A 26,301-nucleotide genomic window follows, 5' to 3' on the forward strand; every position below is an offset into this window, starting at 1 on the left:
TCCCCAGCCAGGAGGGTCAGGGAGCTCCAGGCCACGACAACCTGTCGGCGCAGAACAGCCCTTCACTGCACAGCCGCCGCCGCGGTCACCACAGCCGGAGCTGCCAGCGCCTTCCCCCCCTCCCCAGCGCCTCACCTCCGTCAGCGCCTTCCCGCCCTCCGCAGGCCCTCACCTCCGTCAGCGCCTTCCCGCCCTCCGCAGACCCTCACCTCCGCCAGCGCCTTCCCGCCCTCCGCAGACCCTCACCTCCGTCAGCGCCTTCCCGCCCTCCGCAGGCCCTCACCTCCGTCAGCGCCTTCCCGCCCTCCGCAGACCCTCACCTCCGTCAGCGCCTTCCCGCCCTCCGCAGACCCTCACCTCCGCCAGCGCCTTCCCGCCCTCCCGCGGCCACAGCCCCGCCGCGCGCTGCCCGCCCGCCCGCCGCCCTCGCGGCAGCGCTGCCCGCGCGGGAGCCGCCCCCGCCCTGCCGCGCCCACCCCCGCGCGCCGCCGCCCCGCCCCGCGCCCGCCCCCGCCGCACAAGGGCGCTGCCGCCAGGCCCGGTGCGCCTCCGCAGCGGCTGACCCGCCCGCCATGGCGCGGAGGAGGCGCGTCTCGCCGTGCCCGCCGCTGGGCAGGCGCCCTCCGGCAGGTAGGGACCAGGGCTGGGACTGCCCCGGGGGCCGCCCCGCGGTCCCTGCGCGGGGGGCGGTGTGAGAGGCGCTCCCGCTCCGCGGCGGCCGCTCACCTCGGCGCGGGGGGGCGCCCCCCGGGCCGCGGGCAGAGGGAAGCCGGCTGCTGCCGTGCCCGAGGACCGCGGCGGCGGCCCCGCGGGCAGCTCGGCGGGTCTCTGAGGGGAGCGCGGCTGCCAGGCTCGGCCGTCCTCGGCAAACGCGGCTGCGGGTCGCGCCTGGCACCCGCGGGGCCACCGCAGCCGGCGCTCCCGCACCCGCAGGCTCCGGGTCTGCCCCTGCCGAGGCCTGGGGGGCTGCGGAGCGTCGGGGCCGCCCTACCTGTCCCCTTCTCCGGCGCCGCCGGGCTCGCCGGGCCCGGGGCCGGCCTGCAGCGGCGCGTCCGCGTACCTGGGCTGCCCGGGCGTGGGCGTGGGAACTCGTGCGTTCTGCTGAGCCGTCCCCGCTTCACCCGGAGATCCCGCACCTCGGTGTTTGGAGCTGTACCCGCTCCACTAAGTCTAAACTTGGCTTGTTTCCCGCACGTGCTGCTGTCCGTGCAGCCTTCAGAGCTGTCGTACACCCGCTGCACACTCCGTGCCAGTTGGGGTTTCTCCCCCCCGGTTTATCAGCAGTTACTGCATGAGGAGCACAAGGCATAATGTGTGTCTTATCGTACCCCTAAAATTGTTTTGTTTTCTTGAAAGTTTATTTTTTCAGAATGCTTTTACATGAATTTGTGATGTAAGTAGTTTTTTTTCAGCTTCGCTCGTCTCTAGTCACTACTTCCCTGTATTTTTGTGTCTGTGTGTGGTAGGGACCGTTGAGTTGCACCTGGAAGGGCCTTTAAACCACTACAGTCAGTGGTACAGTGCAGGTGCTGGTTTTTCTTAATTAACATGACAGTGAAGTGCATCTTGGCAAGGCTTATCTGTCACCGCAGTGGGGTGACCGTCGCTGGCAGGGGCTTCGGGGTGGCAGCAATAAGTTGTTTCAACTGTGCACTTAGTGAACAAAGCAGGTGGAAGGTGGGCACCTCTGTTCTGACCATAGCGTCCAGAAGTGACCTCGGGATTCAGCAGAGCTCAGTGCCTTTGTTTTCAGTTCGGGTTTTGGGGGGAGAAGAAGGGGATGTTCCTCCTTCCTTTATTTATTTAAAAATAGGTAGTGTTTCTAATATGGGAGCTAGTAAAGATTTTGGCTTAGTTCTTAACTGTTGGATTACATGGCTTACAAGGCACTTACAAAAATCAAAAAATTGAACTTTATATTAGAACTTTGACATCTCTCTTAATTGCTGTGAAAAAAAAAATTACAAACCAACTTTCTGGTGCATTCCAGAAGCATCCATATTTAACTCTTCCACTGCCATGGATGTGTTTAAGCAGGTCTGACAACTGCTACTAGCAGCTATTTTCAAGTCAGTGAAAAGATTGAAATAAGTCTTGCGTTATTTCTAATCATTATAAAGAGCTTCCTTCTGTGGGCTTGTTGTAGACACAACTCCTGATTCGCCCCTTCGTGTTTAAATATCTTTTCCCACTTTGGGTATGTCTCTCCTGCCTGCCTGCCCCAACACCCTAGCTCCTGCTAGTATTGCTTGTAAAGCTTCCTAGTGTCAAAGTGTCTTTGCCCCCCTGTGTGTCTGGATCTCTTCACCTTGTTATATTAAAACTATAAAAAACTCTAAAACTAAACCCGCAACCAGTAAATAAAAGGTGAGTAGTCAGATGTGATAGAAAATGGGTGTTTGTTACAGGTGGACACATCTGCTCCCCCAAAAGTGGCCAAATACATTTCTCGTGCTATTTAGTTGAGTAATTCTTGAAACTTCTCTCCATTCCCTATTCACTCCTGTCCCCAAATATTTGAGTTTGAAAACTCTAGTCTTGATTATTCATTATAAGAATAGGAACTTTGCCATAAGATGAAGCAACTTCTTCAAAACAATGAGAAATGCATACTAAGTTTGTTATTTCTTACTCTCACAGTTTTAAAACTTAAAAAACGCTAGTGAGCGGGGAGAAAGTATTTCTTTCAAGAAGATGTTTTAGATAACTTTACATGTTCTTTGTTCAGAACTGAATTTTCTGACATGCTTTAGAACTTAAATTGTTACTGTTAGGTCATCTGTAGCTTAATTAGTGCTGACTGGTTTTGTGATTGGCAGATATCTTAATAAAATATAATTAAACTTGTTAGAACACAAGGACGAGATAAGTACGGAGCTGGTTCTTATCTGCATTATTAGTTTTGTTCTAGAATACCTTAAGCAAATCATGAAACCTTTATTGCTCTTAGTGATGCTGTTTGAAAACCTGAAAATGTGTGTGTGTTTTGCCTTTTCTGATTTAAAATGGAAACTATTACATCTGAGATTTAGGGGAGAAGAATGTATATTAACATAATAAGGTGTTAAGATTTAATATAGTTAGCAGTGACCAAAACCCTCTGACTTTTTTGATTATCGTATTTGGAAGTTGGTTTGAGTATGCCGAGACACAGAAGTTTAACGTCTTTGTTGGGTCTCTTTGGCTTACTTCTGTGTATGTGTGTGTTTAAAAGTGAAGCATAGAGTTAAATATTGAAAGATGATTTCTTGTTATCTGGGGTATAAGTATTTTTTTCTTCTCTAACTGTGGGTAATGTAGTATGTAATTCTGGAGATATTTTTACATATATTGTATTTTCTTCTTGCAGTTAAAGCTGGAGGTATGAGAGTGTCTAAAAAGCAAGAAAATGGACCTATTGAGAAAAATGCTAAACCTCCAGGAAGAGAAAAGACAAGGTACTGCACTACAGGGCTTGTTCCCCCTGCTCCAGTTAAAGTTCAGAGGTAATGGGTGAGAACAAAGACAGCTCTTAAGCTCTGAAGAGTTTAGTTCTTAAGTCTTATACAGTTTACTTCAAAACAAACCCCCCCCAACCTTCAAAACCTAAGGACAGTGCTTTGCAGTGAAAGACAAAGGCTGAATCTCTATCGTCATGTGTTACAGAACAGAAATTAAAACAATGTGTTGCCTACCTGTACCTAATAAAGTAATAGTCAAACAGGTTCCAGTGAAATAAGAATGAATTTTAGGCTGTCCTCTTTTTGAATGAAATTAAACCCACATCTCCTACCCCCCACAAAGGGTCTATTATCTCCTGTGTAGGCTATATCTCCTATTTCAATCTCAAATCTAATTTCACTTTATCTGTTTTCTGCTTCCTAAGGTTACTCAAGCTATTTTGTCCCAAAATGAAGTCATGCTTCTACTTTAGAGTAAGGCAGCAGTGACTGGTCGAAGTGGTCTAGTTTCATGCATTAAAATAAACTGAAACAATAAAATATTAAATATTCTGTTTTATCTCTTAAGCCTGCTTGAAGGGAGTTCTGTTCTGTTCTTTGTATTGTCCTCATGATAACTTGCTCTGGGCTTGCTGAAGAGGCCTGTCCAAACTGGGAGCAGCTCTAGAATCAGGTCTTTATTAAAGCATATCTTGGAATTATCCTGAAAGCTGTGAATTGCTCCCTCAGCTGCTGGGGACTTAGGGATGGCAGTTACTTCTTACCTATTAAAAAGGAGCCACCTGTACTATGGAGCTTGTATAGTACCCAGGTAACATTTTAAAAAGCCTGGATTAGAGACGATAGATAAGTGGTCCAGGTGACGTTCTGATTCCCACTTTTTTCCCACACTGAGATTTAAGTTGCTTATATTACTTTTGATAAATTTACCTGTGGTGTTTCTGAACATCTTTAGCTGCTGTCAAGAAGGCTTCCTTTTTAGTTGAATGTCTGTGTGTACGTTGCAATCATAGTATCAGAGCGTCTGACAGTCACTACAAAGTGCTGTCATCTAGTAACATCCTTGTGAAATAGAGTATTTTGCCAGGAGTTAAAAGGGAAGCTTGTGACTAGACTGACAGCTGAACTCAGTTTTTGCACCAAGATGTGATTTTATTTTTTTCCTCTAAAATGTTGTAATCAGCTGGATAACTTGTAAATTAACTGGGGTTTAGCCATATTTAACACTGACGTATTGATGCTATTTCTTGGCAGGCTACAGAACTCACCACAGTGGGATTTTGTCTGTGTGTTTTTTCTCCTCACTGGCTTGGAGAACACTAGCCTAAAATACTATTTTTGAAACAAAGCTGAGCCAGTAACACTGACTTCCTTCCTGTTTACTAGTTCTCTGCACAAGAATCAATGGTTACTCAATATAGTATGCATGCCTTGTTGGGACGATGGATTTCGTTGTCAGGTTGCAATCACAGAAGTCACAGAGAGCTTTGTACAGTAGTTTAGGAGCTATCGTATACAGACTAAGGTTCTGATTCAGATGAGATTATCTGATAGTCACAAAGTCACTGTCCTAGTTTAAAGTGGCTACTCAGAGCGGCGGTTGGTCTTGGCAGGAGCTGAGCTTTGAGATTTCGTTCCAAAAACATGCTTGCTCTGAAGGTGTTGTGTAATATATGACATACTAGAGTGTAATGCATCATGTTAATAACTAAATGCCCGACAGCTTTCTGCCAATACACTGCGTCTGGCTGTTCCTCATTATTTAAGAGAAATGATTCAAAGGTTGGTGTGTACTTGGGTTTCTGCTGTTGTTTTTTAATAACTTGACTTGGTTGTTGTTGGTTTGTGTTTCTCCTGGAGTTAGAAGGTTTTTATTTTCATTGGTTGCCAGTTGTCTGTGTAATTTTGCTGCTGTTTCTCCACAGTCATAGTTAACTGGTGGCATAAACACATCTTAAGTAACTTGTATTTGTCAGTGTGGCAAACTGCATCGATTGCTAAATTGAAATTTCAGTAGGACATGTGTCTGCCTGATCCACAGAATCATTAACTTAACTAAAGCGCTATCTGCTATTTGAAGAGTCACATTTAAGGTATCTGATTCCATGTGCAAGGGTAATAATGATTTTTCTTGACTCAGTTTTAAGCTACAGAGATGTCACTGCAAACAATGGTATTGTCAGAAGAACGTGCGCATTCCACAGTTCTTCCTGTTGCTGAACTAAATTATTTCATATCCACAGATTGTTTATTTGTGAAATATTGGTAACACGGCTGTTTTTCACTGAATATGAAGTAGTTAATGGGATAATCTTGCACAAAATTTCTTGCTTGAGAAATTGCTGCTGTCAAAGGAAACACTTCCCAAAAGCAGAGGGTGGATTTTTTCCATGGGTCTAGATTGGAATCAAGACAATTACAAAGTCAAATTTTGTAGTTCAGGATATCAGCGCTTAGCTGATGTGAACTACTCCAGTGTACAAAAAAAAAAATCCCTTTTGAGATATTTAAGGATATTTTATATTGAGATTTTTGTATAAAACTATATCTAAATAAAACAGCCTGCAACACAGATTTTGCATTGTTCTATTCTGAGGCAGCATACCTTTTTTTAAAATATCATATAGTCTTTAATGTGATTAAAGGATTTAGCTCCAAAACCTAAATTTCTAGTACAGAATGTTTCGTATTAAGTCTGGAAAATGAAAGTGACAAGTGTTTCTGTGAGATGGAAATGCTAAATACTTTTTTCTTTTGCTTTACAGTGCTGTTGCCAGTTTTTCAAGAACTCAGAACATGGGTGTCTTGCTAGCAGAAGCGCTGAGCAAAGTAAGTACATGTGGAAGAACGTGATACGTGTTTGTCCGGGCTTCTCCATAAAGCTAAACAAACAAACAAAAAAATAAAAAATGAATTTTCCTTCAACTACTGTCACCTGACATTTGTAGGTTTGTCATCTACCACTGAGTATTCTTGAGATGACCCATTTCTTTAGTGATTGTGTGGCTAAAATGCTAGATGGCTAAAAAGTAACTAGCCTTCCCTCCTTACTCTGCTCTGTTTGATTCCGTCCCTATTCAACACTAAGTAGCCCAGGGTAGTTATGTATACCTGTTACAGGGAAGTACAGCAAGAGGTTAAGGTGTGGCCTTAGATTCTGAAGCATACAAGAGTTCCTCATCCATAGAGCTTGGTAAAACATCAGTTGCACCATTTCAATGTAAGCCTTTCATCCACAGATGTGATTGTAGCTTTAGTATGTAGATCTGGAATTTTGCTTAGACTTGTTTGTTAAGGAGAACAGATACAACTCATCCTGTTTCTCATCCACTTCTCCCCTGTTCTGACCTACCACTTCCTTCTTCTGTTGGTTTCCAGACTCTCATACGTAAAGCTTCCTCAGCAGTTCAGAAAGTGATAATTAGATACTGTAATGATGTTTGTTTGAATCTGGGAAAATAAGAATTTGAAGCAACTTGCTGTTAACTCTGGCATACTGGTTATTTGCTCTGCTTTCCTTATCTTGACACTCCCTCTCTGAGCTACTGAAAAAAGGGAGGGGGGAAAAAAATAGTTCACTGAATGTAGTCAGGCTAATATCACTTTGAAAACAAATTGTAATTATATGTACAGAGTCACCATGCGTTTTATGTATTGATCAGTTGAATGTTTTAGAGAGTTAGGTTTTACTGCCTTTTTTTAAACTACTTTCATATGATGGAATTTAGGAAGAGAACAGCAGAAAAGCTGTGTTCTATCACAACTTTTTTTTTTCCCCTTAATGTTACAGATGAGCCACAAAATTCACTCAGCAGCATTACAAGTAGCTTACCAAAAGCCACAGCCTGCCTTGGAGAAGTTCATACTGCCTAAAAGAATTTGCATTATTCAACAGCCACGGAAATGTTAAGATACTCATTAAAATAGTCATGTTTACTTAAAAGAGTTTCTATTCTAAATAGCACTTAGCACTCTGTGGTAAAGGGATCAAAAGCTGTGTGCCTTGTATCTTACTGTATTTCTGTTACTGACAATAAAATACTTTATAAGAAGAGTTACTAAATGTGCTTGGGTTTTATTAAAACATCATGGCTTCTGTCTAACGTGATTTTACTAGTGTACAGTAATTACTCAGTGCAAAGAAGTCTTAACAGCTTCACTTACTGTGTGAATTTTGACTGAAGTACTGGAAACTGTCAGCCCTCCTTTTTTTTTTAAATTTAATGACAGCAAAGCTGAAGTGAACAGGATCCTAAGCAAGCAGGTGACAGCTGAAAGGCATGTTCTGAGAGATTTGATATGTCAATAGTGAATGTTCTCACATGCTTCCTAAAATCCAGATTGCCTCACACTTTGACCTCAGTCTCTGTTTGGGTCTCTGGGGTTTTTTTTTGTTGTTTTGGTTTTAGGGTTTTTTTAATTTAGGCTGAGGTGTTCCCTGCTGAATGCATGCCTTAGGCTTACTGCACAGTAAGACACTTCAGAAAGTCCTGGGAAAGATTTCCATACAGTGGAAAAAATATTTTTTTCTTGCATTTGTTTCTGTAAGGAAATCCAGCTCCTCTGCAGAGATTCCTCTGCTGGGATCCAGGGAGTGGGAAGACCCGAGTGGAAAGAGTCTGAGTGAACCCCTTTGCGGCTGGGGAGGATCAGTGAAGGAAGTACCTGACGTGGAGTTCAACCGCTGGGACGAGAGAGCAGATATGAGGGAGGAGTCAAGGTGCAGAGAATACTGTAATCTGAATACAGAGTTTAAGGTTGGGATGGTAGAATGGGGTACGAGGCTGAAAAGCGATGAGACTGAGGAAGGGCTGGTAGTAGGGTCTCGGGGGTCAAGCTTAGTAATGGGGAGGAGCAGTTGTAAATAGAAGTGCAGGAAGTCTCCTGAGCCTTGCCTGCTTACACTGCCAGAACAGCCAGTAGAAATAGTCAGTCCTGCCCAGTGCAGAGGAGAACACTCTCCTACTATGGCTAGTTGATTGGGTAGCTCCGTGGACTTCTTGCTCTGAATTTAATTCTGCTGGGACTGTGTTTTTTTTTTTTTTTTAAAGGTAGCGATTGCAGATGAATAAGCCACTAAAATTGTAGTCAAGGAGTCCAAATAGACTTAATCAATATGAAAGATGATGCTTAAAAATGTTTATATTGTCAATGAGGCTTCTCTTTGTAGTATGATTTCCATGTGACTGCAGTGGAAATCTATTACAACATAGGAAACACACTCCCTCTTAAGTAGAGGGGTCCCAGGTGGGTTACCCAGAATTAGTGTTACCGCTTAACGTGAGTGTCTGCTTCATTTCATCCATCCATGAAATGTAAATAACTTTATATATTGATTAAAGATTAAATTATGATCACAGGAGGTGATGATTAGTAGTATGTGCAATAAGTAATTTGATTACACCTTGAAAAAGTAGGAAGAATTAAAATACTGCTGCACCTATGAAGACAACCTTGTTTTTTCTCCCATGTTCTTTAACTGACTGGGAGCTACTTGTGAAATATTGTCCCTGTTATCCTGGACAACAGCAGCAATATACTTTATGGATATTTAAGTTATAGGTGTGGGATTTAGAAAACAACTAATTCTGCTTTTATATCATATATAGCACACTTTCCATTCCCCAGACTGATGGCATGTAAATGAATATCAATATGAATGCAAGTGATGGAGCATGATTTGAGTTAAAGCTGTCCATCACGTGTGAAATGATTACTCATGCTATCAAGGCCAAAACTAGCACTGCGCACTGTAACGTGAATGGCTACAGAATGTCAGTAAAATCATAATTCTGATCGTTATCCTCTTTGTTTCTGAAGAAAATCAACGGCTAGTGAAAAATTATAGGATCAGATTCTGAGGGCTTTTATGAGCACTGCTTTCTCTGCAGTACTCTGCTTCTGAAAATTTATATTCTGGCCAGGGATTTGATGCAAAATGAGATCTTGTAGGAAGAGGATTGTGTTCTCCCGAGTTATACCCAGCCTTCCCCTGGATTAATTAGACACCCGATTGTTCTGGTGAGTTTGTGCTTGACATACACCTCAGTGGAGAAACCATTTGAACACCCGTTCCTGGTGCCTGGAGGGGATGGGGGTCGTCCTGGCACGCTACAGAAATGGGTAACTGTGGTAAGCTGCACCCTGCCGTGAGGAGTTACTCCAGCACTGTGGGAGTGGAGCTCTCTGGGATCCTTATTTCTGTCCTGCATCCCTAGAGTGGCTGGAGCCATTACTGTCCAGCTGTGTTGCAGATCGCTTGGTGGGAGTGCGACCCGCTACTGCAGTGCTTCATCACTGCAGTTGTGTGAACAGCCATGTGTCCTGCTTTTGCCACAAGAGGCTGCTCTATGCCTGCAGCTTGTTCAGGTTCTGCCAGCTGAGCTAGCCTCAGAAAATACAGCTATGTTCTTACGAGGAGGGGTACTTTAATCTGCTGAAAAAGCTTCAAAGAAAAAATAATAGATTGGTTTATGAAAGCATCGTTTGGTATTTCACAGAGCACACGACTCCTAGAAGTTGTAAAGGCACAACGGGCAGAGCTTGATGGTAACGAAAAGTGGTATCTGATTCCTTATTCTCCTTACATCCTCTATGTTCATAGCTGTAGTCAATTACAGATGCATCAGAGAATAAGGAATAGGGTAGAGTGCATACTATGTTGGTATCGGGTAAATTTACATAGTTAATTAAGACTTGCTGGTTTTGTAGATGCTTTCATATCATGTTTCTAAATGTGGCCACTTCAGAACCAACGTGGTGCTTCATGAACCAGGCAACACTGGAAAGCTGGATATAGCATTTCATATTCATGGGTATAAAGGGCTGAAATCTCTGAAACTGACTTCATTTATACACAGTGCTTTCCTCTTGAGTTTTGGGTTTACTTCTGGTGATTAATGCAGAAGTTACTTTTATATAAGGAATGATCAACACTTTTCCTAAGCTATTATAAAAAATGCTTTAATAGCCATCATTTTAGTTGCACAATATTCATTTACTGTGTACTGAAATAGAACAGTCACCAAAATGAAGATTGACTTTAAAATTTAAATCCAACCTTCTACTTCCATTGTTCATAACTTTCTTAAATGCCTTCTAGTTTAAATTTTCCATATTTGGTATGTTTTTTCAAAGTCAGAGTTGGAGCAAACTGAGCTATCTTTAAGCTATACAAGTCTGAAATATTTGTTCTTTGTATGTTACTATCAAGAGACATTAAAAATAATGAAATGCAAGATTTCTCTTAAAAAAACAGCTGAAACTGAAAACTATTTACTTGGTTTATTCTATGGATCTCGGCCTTAAAAAGTAAAACAAGCCAAAAAGCCAAATTTAGAATGAGATTATGTTGTTGGAGCTGTTCACAGATGCCAAAGATGGGCAGGCATGTCATTGCTTGTCCACAGCATGTATGCATTTGCACTCTGCTATACGACAGTGTGTTGAGGTTTCTGAAGACACTACTTTAAAATATGTTACGAAGAGCCCTCCAATTATGTTAAAACTCTAGCTGCTAGTCCTTTCCTAGCAGCCTAAAATTGGCCTTGCTACCTTGAATTGTAATGAATATAAAGAAAAAAAAAAAAAGGGGAGGAGGGGGTGGCAGAATGTCCCAAAGCTCTGCAGGCCTTGGCTGTAAGGAACTTAGGAATTTGGCTGACAAAATTGGAGAGAAATATATATATATATATATATATATATGCCCTTTCAAATGCATATACTGTTCTAAACTAATAAGCTCACACTTCACAAATTGAAGAACCTTAAGTTTGAAGCTAGTAGGGATGGTGGAATGATAATGAACTCAGGGATTTTTTTGGTTTTTTAATCGACCCTACTTTTCCTTCCAAAAGAAGCAACAAGGACTACTCACCTCTGGTATTTCCCGCAGCTCACGTACAGCCTTTCGGTAGCCTGGTGTATGCACTGTGCCTTCAAACACTGCCAGGGAGGCACAAAGCATTTTGCTTTTATGGCTCTGTAATTAAAAACAAATTCTCATTTTAAAGAACAGTCCCTAATATTTGTAACAAAACCATGAAAGAACACTGGTTTCACTATGCTTTGGCTCCAGCTCAGTGGTGTGAAACCCCCCTGTCCTGAGAAGGACCTCAGCATCCCTCACCTCCCCAACAGTGTGCTGACTGAGCTAACTGTACCCACCAAAGAACCCCATCGGGTCTCTTCTGGGACAGGCTGTCCCAGAATCTTCAGAAACATAAATTAATACCATCTGTCAGACCTATTGCCACAGAAGTATAAAGAAAAAATGTACTAGTGAAACAGCACAAGTTATAGCCATAAGCAGAGCTCTCCTTCCTTTCATGGCTGTTTTCGAGACAGATGTTTCCAGTGCTTCCAGCTTTTCAAGACATTCATTGGTTATTTTTTTAAATTTTTTTGTTACATCCTGGGGGTTGCCAAAGTATAAGGTGTTATAAGGCATTATTTTCTACAAATCAAAATCTTTTTTTTTCCCTTGAAACTACTACTGCGTTCAGTATTTTCCACATAGGGATTCATTTCCAGACAAATACTAATTTCTTCAAAGACAAAGCATATACGTTCCTTATTCTATGATTTTACCATTGGCTGGAGCACATAATTCATATACAGTTTCTCATAAACTTTATGATCTGAAAACTCTTTTCCATTTTCTAAAGTGCATTTTCTGAACTGATGCTCTATGTTAAATAGACACACTAAAATTAAAAAAAACAAATAATAATAAAAAAAGACTAAAAAAGCCCAAACAAACCCAAACCCTGCCCTTTGCACCAGTTTGTATTAGTTATTTTGGTATAGGGAAGGAAGGGAGGGAGCCTAAAGGACAAAGAAGAAATCCCAGCCTGTCTCGGCTTGGTCTCTAGGACATGTTGCTATTGTCTTCTTCCTGCTGCCTTCTTTTGCAGCAGTTTTCTTCCACCATTATATTCTATCATAATGTATTTTTTTCTTCAAATGAATCTATAAAGAAATTGGAACGCTTGAGTGCAAATGGATGATAGATGGATTGTCATAGAGGGAGCAGAGAGACAGGAAAGCCTGAGGAGGTAAAAGGTGTTAATCATTGGACCAAATCCTTCTTGCACATAAGTGTATAAAGTTTTCACTTAAGTGAAAGTGGTTTATATATTTATATATAAAGCTAATTTTGGTGCACACAATCCATAGGTAGTCTAGGTGGCCAAATCATCACTTACTGCTTGAACAGTAATTAAAAATCCATGTGTATAATGTAAAAGATTCCCTAGTTTTGATCTTTACATGTTTCAGATCATTAGTTCTAACTTCTTAGCATGTAGATATTTTTGTGCATAGGCAATGAGTAACTGCCTTGAGAGGTGTCTAGGTTAAAAGAGAGCTGCATGAGACATTCCAAACAAACAGGAGTTCTCATAAATGTCGGGATTTGTCCTGTGGCTTCTTGGATTTCAAGCAGGAGGCTACACAAAGTGCACTAAAATTTCCACCCTACATTTTTCGCTAAATTGTATTGCTTTTTGTTGTTTCCTGTTACCAAGAGTTATTTTTTAAATACTCAGTCTGTGTTGCTTCCTTAAAAGATTCCCTGATGTTAGTTCTATTACTGAAAGTGAGGCAGAATATATTATGATTTTTCTAATTAGTTGCCCTTATCAGCATTTATCAGCCCTTATCAGCCCTTATCAGTGGCTCCTTGGGAGTTCAGAGGTGTGACCATGCTGCAGATTCCCTGTAGAAGCAAGGCTAGAATCCAAGTTCTGCTTGTTCTGAACGTAACACGGAAGCTGAGCAGAAAAAGTGAGACATCAGATTTCTTATTTCCCTTGTCCCTAGCATTACTGTGAACACTGCTGCCTTTATATTTCAGCTTGGTCTAAGGTTCCTGTTTTTTTTAAAAAAAAAAAAAAGTCTTTAAAACTAGTAGAAGTTTGCATGTGTGAGACTCTGAGGACAGCCATAACCTTTGTGAGAAGACAAAAAAAAAGGAAGAGCTGAAGAATTTCAGTGGCTGGGAATGGACAAATCATCTGAACAAATGACCGGAAAGAGCAGAGGGTGGAACAGCTGAAGTAGAAAAACATCTGTGGGCTAAATGCTTCCCAAAAGTACACTACTGAGGAGAGCAAAAATCTTTATGTTGCAGGTATCAAAAGCAGTGCTCCACTGAGACAAATAGGGGAGCACTAAAATCAAGCCCTCGTTAAAAATACCTTGATTCTGACCTTTCCTGTGGGACAGCAGGACCTAAATCCAATTGACTGTAAATACTATTTCAAAACTTCTGGATTCATACACAGAGGAAGAGAGAGTGAGCGCTGGACCTGATGAGGAATAGATCCCAGAATGGTGCAGTCATAGCTCGTTTTTTTGTCTCAGATTTCAGAGACAAAGACAAAAATAATAAAAGGCTGCCAGAACTAAGACATTTCCTCTGAGAGAGAAAAAATTCCTTTCTTTCCAGACATATGCCTCATCACATTGGCAAAACGGAGGGAAGGGGCACTGATTAAGAGGATTCCCCACTGAAGGAAAGGCTGCTGGCTGAGTCGCACACAGCGTTCTACCCTTGTTTGGGACCAGTCTTCAGCTAAGCTGCTGAAGGCAAACGAAGGAAGCGTAAGAGAACCAACTGCTCTGCTGTTGTAGCCCAGAGAGGCTTTGTCTCCATGTTCCTCTGCTCCTCTCATACCATACAAGGCAATCACGTCAAACGTTCTGGAGAGGATGCTCTTGTATGTGAGCCTGTAACTGGTTTCTGAACACGTACATGGATTCTCTTTTGTACCACTTACAGACACACGGAAAGGTGCTCTGTGAACTGCATGCAGAGCGTAGAAAGTGTTCTAGATTACTCTGGCACTCTATTTTTCGGTTAAATGCAGATTTAGTTTTTCATGATGAATTACATATGAAAATAAATCATAGTTTGTCCAGCAAACCCTTACTATTATTCATAAATGTATTTTGGATTGTCCCTAAATTTTCTTTTTTTGGTGTGAGGAGGATTCATTTTTTTAACTAATTATGTGAAACTCTACTGTAGAAATTACATGTAGGGAAGCTAAGCAGTTTGGCCTCTATGCGAGGAATAGTTGGAGTATTGGACATCTGGGGTAGAAAAGGCAAGCAGTTTGGGGTGGGAGAGAAAAACACGAGTATTTCTGCTAACATTATCAACTGATGTGCTCATAATGATGGCACTCAAACCATCACTGCTAAACCTATGTCTTAATACTTAAAATAAAATATCACCTTAACACTGAACCCATTAATGGGAGATGGTTATCTACATGTAAAAAAACAGCTAGAGATAATGCTCTGTAGTGGCTACTTTAATATAGCTCATCGGGGTTACCACACGTAGCAGTGACCTCAGTTTGGTGCCCCAAAGTAAAAATATCAGTACCTCGTTTTCTTTCTCCTCAGGCCCCTTTTTGAGGAGCTAAACATTTTAAGACTCGACTCTTATGGCTATGCATCATCTTCAGTCCTCAGATCATTTTTGCAGTTCTCTTCTGCAGCCTAATTTTTCAGTATCTTGGAAAACATGGATAGAGAGATTGGAAACGGTGTTCCGCTGCTGGTGTTACCAAAGCTGTATTCAGAGGCAACACCACCTCTCTGCATACGCTCACTAATCCTGTTTATACAGTCAAGGAATGCACTAGCTTTTTTGCTGCAGCAACATTCACGTCGCGTGGCTTTACCGTTACATCCCAAATCCTTCCAGAGGTGCTGCTTCCCAGGACGGAGCATGTCCCCTTCTGTGTCACGGGCAGGGGCCACGTTCCTCGTTCCTAAACGTGTCATTTCCAGTCGGGCTGTGCTAAGGCCTCGGTGGCCCAGCTCAGCAGGGAGCCTGCGTCACTCAGCGCTTCTGTCATGGGTATTTATATTCCACCCATCTTTGCGTCCTTTGCAGATCTTTACACCTACACGCGTCATTATTTGCAGGTTACTGATAAAAAAGGCTGTATCATTTGAAGCGATCACCACACCTGCGAAGCCCCTGGGCCGCGGGCCTCCTGCGCGGTTGCCCCCTCGCCGCCTCCCTCACGCTTCCCGCCCCCCGCCCCTCACGGCCTCCCGCCCGCGTCCCGCCACTCGCGCCCTGCCCCTCACGGCCTCCCGCCCACCGCCTCCCACCCACGGCCCGCCCCCCGCCGCCTCCCGCCCGCGGCCTGCCCCTCACGGCCTGCCCCCCCGCCACCTCCCACCCGCGGCCCGCCACTCACGGCCTCCCCCTCACGGCCTGCCCCCCCCGCCGCCTCCCGCCCGCGGCCTGCCCCCCGCGCCGGAGCGGGGCTCCCGTGGCGGCTCCGCTCTCAGCAGCTCACGCCTCGGAGCAGAACTCCCCCCGAGCCGCGCGGCGCGGGCGGGTGGCCGCAGCCCGCTGCGGTCGCGGCCATCCAAGCCGACTGTAACAGCCACGGCAGAACGGTGACGGGATGAAGAGATGTTCAGGCGCTGCGAGCAGCACACGCCCGGTTCCACAGGCGGGCGGACCCCCGGCGCTGCCTGGCACAGCCGTGGCGGCGGCGCTGACCTCGGCGCCTCTCGAGTAAGTCTGTCTGTGGTGAAACGTTCGCCTACGGCGGGACGCGGCGTTTGCCGGGGCCGCCCCACCAGGCCACGGCGGGCGGGCACCGCCCGGGCGCGCCCGCTGCCCGCCCCGCGGTCCTGGGGAGCCGCGGCCCTCGCGGGGGGCCGTGCTGAGGCAGCGGCGGGACCTGCCCCGCCGGCTCCGCTCCGCCCCGGCCCGGGCGCTCCCCGCCCCGCGGCCGCCCCTCCGCAGGACCGGCTCCGCGGGGCGGGGACTGCCGCCGCCTGCTCCCAGTGAGCTCATCCCGCCGACGCGCCTGGCTGGCCGCGGAGGAGCCCTGCCTGGGCCGCGCCGCAGGAGCCGCTGGGCGAGGGGGGCCGGGCCCCGCGGCGGAGGTGAGCCCTCCCTCCTCCTCCTCCTCTCCGCCGGTGCGCCCGGCCTCGCCGGAGGGCTGCGGGGGGGCCCGGCGGGAGCGGCGGCGCCGGTGAAACTTTCTGGCCGAGGAGCGTGTACGGGCATGTCGGGCGGGCACGGGGCGGGGGCCGAGGCGGCCGGCGGGGTTGGGGCGGCGGGGCCTGGGCCGGGGCCGGGGCCGGGGCCGGCACAGGCCGGGGCAGGGCAGGGAGGAGCGCGGAGAGGCGCGGCCTGGGGTGGCTGAGGAGGCCGGCGGGGCCGGGGGCGGCCGGCGGGGGCTGCCCGGCGCCGGGGCCCGGGCTGGGGCAGGCGCTGCCCGGAGCGCTCCGCAGCGGCCTGGAGCTGTCTGCGCCGCCGGGATTTCCGCCTCCCCGGCGCGTCCTTGCACGGTTCTGTGACCAGGGCAGGTTTCATTCCTTTATCGGTAAAGATTCTGTGAAAAAAATCTTGCTTTCAGGAAGGCTCGAATTCTTTGTGGTGACTTGTTTTTGACAGTAAATGTGAAGAAGACCCCGCTAAGAACAGGAAACATGCCACGACTGTGTCATGAATGGCACGGCAGCGAAAGTCAAGGCATATGGCAAGGACAGCCGTGTGTGGCTGACCCGCTTGTGGTGTCCTGGGCAGAGCTGGCGAGAAGGGAGATGCTCAGCTATTCACCTTTTTAGACTGGAATGCATGGCGTGGGGGCACGCGTGTGTCCATTGGTAATGACCTTGTTTTGACTGCTAAAGTAGAAGGTCCTGCCCTTGTGGTCATCAGTGTTGTCTGCAGTGATCTCAAGAATAAAATGATAATTTGATTTGTCTTTTAATATGTGAGTTACTAATAATGTATAGTAACTGTGTATTTTATAATATACTTTCTAAAGATTTCTCATTTCTCTGTAGTGTTATGTCGGTTATTGTTTGCCCCAGCCTCATAATGCATGTTTATTGGACAGAGAGTAAACTGAGTCCTAAATCATTGTTATAAAAAATAGAATGTAACTGGAGACATCCTTCTGTGAGGATGAGCCTCGGGGGGGTGGAAAAAGAGGGGTTAGATCTGCGTCAGCGTGATACTGAGTGGGTCCCCTGGACCCTGTCCTCTGCTTTGTACCCCCTCTCTCGGGCAGTGTGAAAGCGGCATTCGTGTGGTCTCCCTCAGAGGTTGTGTTTTGTGGCTGCTTTGCTGTTTGGAAAGCTAACAGCTGGGGCCGTGGGAGGTTTGCTTTGGGCTTCTGTGATTGCTGGGTATAGAACGGTTTGCAAGAGGTGTGCTGATTTAGAGCGTGTTAAATGTCTTATCCAGGCCACTTCAGAGTTCTGCAGGATTATTCAGTACGTGCGAAAGTCCTATGTTAGCTCTCATTTTGATAGCTGTTGCTTAAAAATAGCCTGATGCTTATAACATTAAAAATACCAGGGAATAAGGGAAATAAATGTGATGCCTTGGATCCTACGGAATTTCCTCCCACTGTAGTTCGATATGCAGCTGCCAAAACTTAACCTTTCCCATTTGTTCTGATCTGACAGTTAAGTGCTGGAAAAATAGTATTATGTTATTAAGTGATGCTCGTAAACAAGGTAGCGCAAATACAATTTCTTTTTGCTACTGCTAGGGCAGTGTATTTAGAGCTTGGTTTACATGGATGCTCTAAAGTGCTGGTTGTCTTGCTCTCTCAGTTTAGCTAACCATTGGAATGTCCAAATGGTGATGAATTGTCTCCTTTAGAGCCAAAACATATTTGGTTCCTGGCCAAAGTTGCTCAGCTTCCCATAACAGTCTGGAGGAAAAAGACATTTTGTGTGTCTGACCACAGTCCTGAAGTTGATGCCATAGCAACTCTGTGATCTGAGTGTATACTTCTGAAGCAGCTAAGCAGTCTTAGCAGAGGTGTTCTGGTTTTCTTTAGCTGAACCTCTTACTGTCATCAAGATGAAACCTTTCTTTGAAGATGAAAGATTAATCAGCAAGTCTTCAGACTAGGGTGTGTGTAGGAACATCAGCCTGATCTGTTGCTTATTTGTAATGACACACATAAACATCTGCAAGTTGAAATTTATGTTAATGGTTTTAAAATTAAGATTTTTCTGTAGAGATGCTGTTTTGACTAAAAATTGGTATTTCGAGCTCGATTGGGAGTTGGATCTTCATGTTTTCCAGAAAAACAGAGAATGGTCAGCTTTGGGGTTTGTGTGTGGGTAAGGTTTTAGAAAACTGGGTTAGTTCATGTCTTTTGGTTTCTTTCAGCTCCCAAGACTTAACATGGAGGTTGGAGAGTTTATTTTTCACAGAGCTGTGGCAAGGGAAAAGGAAAAAAGCATATGGCCTAACAAATGCTTAAGGTCTTATTTTTTAAAAATATGTTTGTGTATAGGAGGCACCACTGTTAGAAACTTTTGAGTAGGGAGAATCTGAACCGGAACACAGTTTTTCTGGCATCCAGTTTTGTGCTCCAGCAAAACAGCGTGCCTTTGATCCCTTATCACGGCTAAAATGCCCTTTTGCTTTCTCCCTGCCCATCTTTCAGCTTCAAAAAGAGACTAATCCTGCAGAGTTTGCTTTGTAGTTATTTCAGATTTCTGTGCTGTGTAGGTGATGCGTCACTGTGTAGACTTCTTTTTCATTCATCCTCGTCACTCCTGCATCTTGAAATGTATTGTGGTTCATGTTAACTTAATGACTTTAACTTTCAAACGTCCTGTTTCTCTTGCCGTGTTTCAGGGATTCTGTTTTTGTTCCCTCACCTTCACTCACCGAGAGGAGGCCCGTTAATAGGGCCTAATATAGGCCTAACCTATAAAGGCACTTTGGTACTGGAATATTAAACTTTGCAATATCCCAGCTGCAGTGCTTGGCCTCCCTCTGTAATGCATGGAGATGCTCCTGTGCCTCAGTAATATTGATAAGAGTCTGGCAGCAGAAGGCCAGGTAATAAGAAGTGTCTGTTAGAGTTATTTCTCCATGGCGTGACTGGAGTATGCGCTTTATTTCCTGAGGTAGTGCCATCCCCAGTTTAGTATTTCACTTATTTTCTTTTCTCGATCTGGAATAATAATTTCTAATGAGGGGGCCGGTTTGACAACAGAAGTTCCACTAGCTTGTTGGATGAAACACCTTGCAGGTCAGCCAGCTTGCCGGATTTGAAGTGTCTCCTCTTTGGTGTCTTGTTGTGTGGGATGTCAGCTCTTAAGTGCTCACAGAGAACAGTTCGCTGGGTTTCACAGAGTACATAATGCTTTCAGCTTGAGAATCAGGCTGGGTCTTAAGCGGGGATCACTTCAGTGACACCAGTAAATGAGTGCATAGCTGTTAGCAGAGATTTAAATGTCCTGGAGGTCAAATCAAGAGCTGCTTTTAGGATCTTGATGTTGAAGTTGGTGGCAATGCTCAATAAATTATTGCACGTTTGACCTTTTTCTGTAAATACTCTGTGTCAACAGGTGTAGGGGTTATGGTCTTTCAGTGTTTGCGTGGTGACTGGCTTGGTGAAGCACTGCTTTGTGAAGTGCTTCTCAGGCACTTGTGCAGTCCAGATGACCAAAATAATTGTGGGAATAGGGCTGATCTTGAAGTCATCTAGTTCTTCCTCATGTGCCGTGGCGAATTCAGCTGTACCTAGACATGTATGAAATTGGAAAACTAGATGCAACTTAGAGTTCTAGTGATCTTAAATACTGTAACCATGGAAGGTCCAAAGCTATAGATCTTTATTTTGAATCTCTCTGTGCGTTTTTTATCAGCTGCCTTAAATTCATGGTGTTGCTTTAAAGATAGAACTTGTGAATTTCCAATAAATACAGATTTCCATGTTTTAGATCTATAAAATGCAGGGTGGAGTTAAAAGAGAAAAAACTCCTTAGCCTACAGTAGAATTGCTCGTGGTCTCATTTTGGCCCACAGCAGAGCTTGCCCTCTGATCAGCAATCCAAGTAGTACTCAAATTTAACGCCTTTTTTTTTAAAAAAAAAAAAAACAAAAATGTGCAAGGTGAATGTATGACACGTACTGTGTTGCGTGGGAAGTGGAGTAGTTGTATGGATGGAGTAGGAATGGCCCGTGTGGGTGGTCTCAGGAAGGAGCCACGTTGGCAAACGCATCGTGGGACAGCGGTGGTGCGTGAACAGGCGAGTTGGTGGCTGGAGTCAGCAGCTTGAGTATTGAACCTCCCTCGCTTCTAGTTGTGTGTTACCCTTTCCCTTCTACCTGCATATTCCCCCTATCTAGCTCAGACAAATCTGTAATTAAAATATTCAAGAATTAGCATGTTTGTACCAAAGTCTAAGACTTTGTAAGGAGTTTTTGGCTTAACCCAAGCTGCTGCCGTCGTTAGTCCCCCGGTTCAGACAGCAAAGCTCGCTGGGCCGTGGTGGGGAGCCTCGGCTGCTGGTGGGGCTTCTGCCTTCCTCTGTGAAGGTCACTCACTTTTACGTACGGTTATTGAATTAGCAACTGTTATTGGTGCTTGTGTGATCCGTACCTTAGCGTATGAAGTGCCATTTCAGGAATGTGTAGGGCGAAAGGGCGTGAGGGGCTGCTGCTTGTTTGCTGCATGTTTCATATGTTTGATAATTAACAACTTTAAAAACAAAGGTGCCTGTAAAATGTTTGCTGCAGTGCGTTGAAGTTGTGTGTATGGTGTGGGTTGTTTTTTTTGGTTTATTTTTGGTTTATTGGGGGGTTTTTTGGCCCTTTTTTTTTTTTTTAAGACTTGATCTTGGTCTTGATTAACTTTAGATTCAGCAGGAGAGAAGCTGGAACTTGTTAGCAGCACAGGAAACGCCCTGAAAGAAAGTTTTTTATGTGTGTGTTTGTGTGTACATGTGAACTCTGCAGCTATCTGGCTGGAGTTAGGCTGCGGGGAGCTCTGGTTAGTTCAGAAGAGTTTTGCGTCTTTAAATGTTGTATTAGGTTCTGGTGGAACTTTGCTGCCATGTGCTTAATATAATTAAGTATTAATTATTAAATATCTATGACTTGTCAAAAGCTGGTAGTTCTAAGTCAAATTCAAAGCTATTGCACTTAAATATCTGTGGTGTTTGATTGCTGAAAAGGCAGAGTCCAGAGTAAACTGCTTCAGCTTGGTTTTATCTGGAAAAATTCTAGAATTTGAGTAGTCTAAAAATTGTGCTTTTCTTCTTTCAGCCATGTACAATGAAACTAACCCATTTCTTTGTAAACAGATGTGCTTTCCTTAGGATCTGTATTTCTGGCCATGCTTTAACAAGTTAGGCTTTGAACAATATACAAGTAAGAATAAATAGAAGCAAAATATGACCTTTGCTTTTTGAAGCTTAAATGAGATGGAGGTTGCTAGAGAGTTTAATGTGTGGGTTGCTTTTGGTTTGGGCTTGGTTTTTTTTTTTCTTTTTTTTGTGTTTGTTTTTTTTTGGTGGGGTTTGTTGTTGTTGTTTTTGAACAAGAATGACAAAACACAAAATATTCTTAATGTGAATTTTGGAGGGAGACTGTTTTTGTGTTTTACACCAGAAATGCCTTTGAGTTGAGTTGATTATTTAGTTAATATGCTTCAAGGTCTCTTTTACACTGGGCTAAATTCCCCTTGAGATCACAAAGGGATTTTTTGGTGTTAGTAAGGACTGAGTTCCTGGATTTTTCTACAATATTTGCCAGAAACTGAAAGTTTCAAGAAAAGAGGGAAGAATGTTACTGCCACAAAGTGTAGACATGGTTTTGCTATGACAATGTAAAACTTTCAGCACTTCCTGACTAGTGATGCAGAATCTTTGTGTGCATGCAGGAATTACTTTGAAAAGTTCAAGCAGCAACGAAAAGGCATCAGGGGAAAACTTCACTTTGTCCTCAGATAAACTATACTTGGCAAAGGTAGAATGGAGTATGGGAACGTTGTGCCTTCTAGCGTGATGTACCCAACTAACGTACAGTTCAGGAATTCATTGATACATTTAAGACTCTGGGAATACTGAGCTGGTGTGTCTAGAGTTTTTGTTTATTCTCTAGGTTATTTTTTTATGCCACTTGTGGTACATGACCAGATGTATTTGTAGTAAGTCAATCAATGAGTGACGGGAGCACTTATAAAAATTTCTGTGCTTACTCAGAGGTACTAGGATGTTTTGAAAATTTGGGGGAAAAAGATCTAATTAATGTTGTGGGGTTGTTTCTTTTTTCCTGGCCAGAAATGCTACACTTTGTCTTTAAAAGACAATATGGAAAGGAGGACAAAAATGACATGAAGTTATTTTGTTCTGCGAGAGTTCAAAGCTTTGTAAAAGTCTGCACTGGAGGGATACACTGCATGGTTTGTTGGAGAGGGCTTTTTTCTTTATCTTACCCCCCGCCCCATGGCTGCACAGAGGATTCCTCCAAGGCTGCAGCAGCGTGTGCCACCGGAGTTACGTCTTGGGTCACGCTGGGGAAACGGGCTGCTTGAGAGAGCTCGTGTTGTAGGCAAAGTGTTCCAAGAACCTGGCTAGCTGGCATCTGAGAAATCTAACGCTCTCCCTCTATCTGGTAGGAACGAGATTCTTTTCTTCCTATTTTCATCATGTCTTCTAATAGGAGAACCAAATGCTTTTCTCCTTAGTGAGCCCTGCTTGAGCCTCATTTCTTAAATTCGTAGTTTTCCCCAGGAGAAAAATTGAATTTTATTTCTTTGCTGGTTTTCTTTTGTTTGCAGGATTTTGAGCTAAGTGAGTTCTTGTTGATGTTAATCTGTTCTCTTCATAAATCAGTGAACTCAGCTCATTTGATTTGCATGGGACTTGCAAGCATCCCATTACAGGTTAAGGTGAGGCAGCGTATACTGTCTTGGCAACCTTGTAAAGATTTACACAGCCCTAAGATTTTAATGAATAATTCATTTTTTTGAAGGATACAAGTTTGTATTCCACTACTAGTTCAAATTTGGTTGTGAGGATTTAAATTTGGAGTTTTTTGGACACTTGCCTGTGGAGGGAATGCTTTATGGCATCTGAGTTGGAGGCTTTAGCGGTGCTTGGCTGTTTAATTACTGAAAGCAATAGGACAACTGTAAAATTTTAATAAATATGGGCTTGCCAGGTATTTAATATTTTTGGTAAGAGCATGTAAGATCTTGTCCACGCCGGGGAGTTACTGCAGAACGAGGCAGGGTGTGAATGTGAAGCACTTTTCCCCTTGTAGAGACAAGCCTTTAATTTTTCTTCAAGAGCAAACTCTGGGATGTTCCGTGCATGTTCTTGTCCCTGGTTGGAGCTCTGTGGTGGACTTAGGGCTGACCTACAGCGTGTGTCTAGTTCAGGTGAATAATCTCAGCGGTTGCAGTTGCCTCCTCGTGTAAAGAGAGTACACACGTGCTGGGTTGGGGCAGGACTGGAGGGATTGCTTGTGAGCCCGTTGTGGTAGATACTGCCTGTCGTAAATATTCAAACAGAGCTCGTTTTAACACTGTAACAAGGTCTCTTGGTGGTGCTGCATTGTACATTAAAACCAAAAGGGCTTTAAGGGAAAAGGAATTGGAAGAATGTGGATGTTGGAGTGTTTCCTTGTAGTTTATACTATAGAAGAATGCCGGAGTCTTGCCCATAAAATAGCATAATCAAGTAAATAAAAACGGAAGGTTTACATTTCACAGGAGGCAGAACAAGGCAGCATCCCAGGATTTGAGACGGGAAGTAGGGAGGGTGATGGGTGGTATTTGTGCTTTGCCACATTCCTACGGGTGAGATTTCAGGAGACAGTTGAGCCAATCTAACAGTTTGTTGTGATTCAGAGGAGCGGTTTTCCTTCCTTCTGTACCTGCCACGAGATCCTGCTCGTTTTCCTGTGTCATCTCCATTGCTCATCTGACTCCGCAGTGCGGTTCAGTAAACAGAGAACTGTATCAGCGCTGGCACGACGCAGCAGGAGCAGACAAGATGGCCAGAGGGGTCCGCTGTAAGGACTCGCCCATTATGACCTGGAGCAAACTGGTTATTGCTCCTCTTAAGTAAAATGGAAATAAGACGTTGTTGCACACGTACCACTCTACCTCTAGTAACAGAGGCTAGAAGGTAGATATGCTAATGAAGAAAATATCAACATCAATTTGAAACCAGGGTAATGTATTTTAGAAGTCGCATTAAAACCTCCGAAAGTGCTTACTTAATAATAAATATGTTTATCTCCATTTTTAGGCCTGTGAAGCAGGAAGTATGTAATGTGTCCTTCGTATACAGAGTTTGGATGGAGCTCTGCATTTGATTTCTGGCAAAAGTGAGTGGCTGTGATTCCAGCCATTTCAAGATCAGGTATTTTATGATTAGGGGTTATAGAAAACATACTGTCCCAGAATTTCTAAGAATAACTGACATGGGGAAAAAAAATAGACCAGAACATGCATGTGTGTTGGACATCAGTGTCTAAAATAGAGACCAGTAGTGTTAGGAGAAAATTGTTAGTAAAACAGGAGGAGAGGGACCATTTCTGCTTTTTGAAAGGGAGGAAAATTCCATGAAAAAGCAGAGAATAGAATCCTGAAAATAATCTGGTAGGATGGATGAAGAATACAGGAGATCTGGAACTAGATATTATAAGGAACTAAAATAGAAGAAAGCTTTGAGTTTTATCAGCACAATTTTACCGACGTTCATGGAAATACAGCTGTCTGTATTAGTGTGACCTTTTTTTAAAAAAAAATACCTCAGGCATACTAGATTCCTTGGAAACTTGGGAAGTGGCTGTGGTCATGAAAAAGCCACCTTGTCTGTGTTGTGGAGATAATATACTGACGTCGACAGCTTTGCTTTGTCTGTTGCTGGATTTGTCAGGGGGATCTTTCATTGCAGTAGTTGGTCAGGGACAGTTAAGCTGCAGGGTGGCACTTCCCACCCCTGAGCAGCAGAGCTGTGTTAACAGGAGCTCTGGGCCAGAGAAGTGGAGTGGCCGTGGCTGTCACAGGTCTGCGTGGGAGGGCCTGTAGCGCACAGTGACGCCAACAAGGCTCCTCCTTTGCCAGTTTGCTTTGCTGGAATGGGAACGATGGTGCTTCGTTAATGCTAATGGCTGTGCTGGTATAGTTTCCTTAATGTATCAGTAAAAGTATCCAGAAATGGACGCAGCTGTGGTTTCAGTGTAGGAGTGAAAGTTAAAACAGCTGGCACGTAAGAGAAATAATGCTGTGCCAGCGTGGAGAACCTGCAGGGAGCTGTACTGCTGCCTCCTCTGCTTGGAGATTCATTTCAGTGTTGTTTTCAAGTTCACATTCCTTAGTAGAGTGACTGTCACCTATCTCAGCATTTTTTCCTGGTGGAAGAAGCCTTCACTTCTAGACACTTGTCCTGGTTCTTCTGCTTCTTCCCTCACTTAGCTTTCTAGCCCATGGTGATTCCTCAATAGTACCTGTAGTTTAACAGGAGCAGAAAAAGCTTGCTTAAATACAAATTGCAGAGACTAACCCGTATGGGCTGCCTGTGAGCCTTGTTTTAGAAACGGGGGGACTAACAGCTCTTCTAATGGATGTACTGGAAACTGCACAGTGCCTGAATGGTCCAGAGATCCAGTCTGCTAAAATCCTGGGATCGTTTAGTGTAGATAACGTGCTATCTGTCCCCATTTTTAGTTTGCTAGGTCAGTCCTGTCTTCAGTTTTGTGGGTCATGAAGCAGTGTCTGGAATTGCAGCAGTGTGGAGTGGTGGGCTGAAGGAACGTGGGTTTGCCCACTGTGTTGGTTGAGCTGCAGCCTGTGCAACGTAAGGTGGGTGCATTCTGCGTTGCATTTACTCCTGGCTGTTTGGAGTGAACGTGGTGTTGTTTCACAAGCAGCTTGTTGAGGTTTGTCTGGAAATGAGGACTGTATCTAGGACAGTTAAAACACACGAGGCACATTTTATTTCTGCACTCCTCGTCTTCCGTGCGTTATGGAGAGCACTGCTTACAGCTGTTGGGTAAAATAAGACTTGATTACTATGAGTTGGGTCAGGATTTTGG

The 26,301-nt window shown here is 44.3% G+C and overlaps 2 protein-coding genes and 1 long non-coding RNA gene across 9 annotated transcripts in view; 2 read left to right on the top strand and 1 right to left on the bottom strand.

Annotated features, from left to right (window-relative positions):
• Positions 1-525: 525 nt before the first annotated feature.
• DAPL1 (death associated protein like 1) lies at positions 526-7,466 on the top strand. The gene is made up of 4 exons (XM_068408289.1): positions 526-630; positions 3,350-3,437; positions 6,206-6,269; positions 7,231-7,466. The coding sequence occupies exons 1-4, from the start codon at positions 573-575 to the stop codon at positions 7,348-7,350; spliced, it is 330 nt and encodes a 109-aa protein (XP_068264390.1). The 5' UTR covers positions 526-572; the 3' UTR covers positions 7,351-7,466.
• Positions 6,105-15,397, bottom strand: LOC137667489 (uncharacterized). The gene is made up of 3 exons (XR_011048801.1): positions 15,137-15,397; positions 11,317-11,421; positions 6,105-6,322 (listed from the first exon to the last, which is right to left on the bottom strand). It is a non-coding gene; the product is annotated as an uncharacterized lncRNA (long non-coding RNA).
• A 384-nt stretch (positions 15,398-15,781) lies between these two features.
• Positions 15,782-26,301, top strand: part of TANC1 (tetratricopeptide repeat, ankyrin repeat and coiled-coil containing 1) — a 67,264-nt gene continuing 56,744 nt past the window's right edge. For 2 of the 7 annotated variants that reach the window (XM_068408279.1, XM_068408283.1), the window contains exon 1: positions 16,288-16,367. The gene's annotated coding sequence lies outside the window, so the exon portion shown is untranslated. Of the gene's footprint in view, positions 15,991-16,287; positions 16,368-16,404; positions 16,482-16,881; positions 17,094-26,301 lie in introns of those variants that run through there. The other 5 variants (XM_068408276.1, XM_068408278.1, XM_068408282.1 and 2 more) reach the window with 5 other exon arrangements.

Source organism: Nyctibius grandis, chromosome 9, assembly GCF_013368605.1.
Source record: "Nyctibius grandis isolate bNycGra1 chromosome 9, bNycGra1.pri, whole genome shotgun sequence".
Classification (NCBI taxonomy): Eukaryota; Metazoa; Chordata; class Aves; order Nyctibiiformes; family Nyctibiidae; genus Nyctibius; species Nyctibius grandis.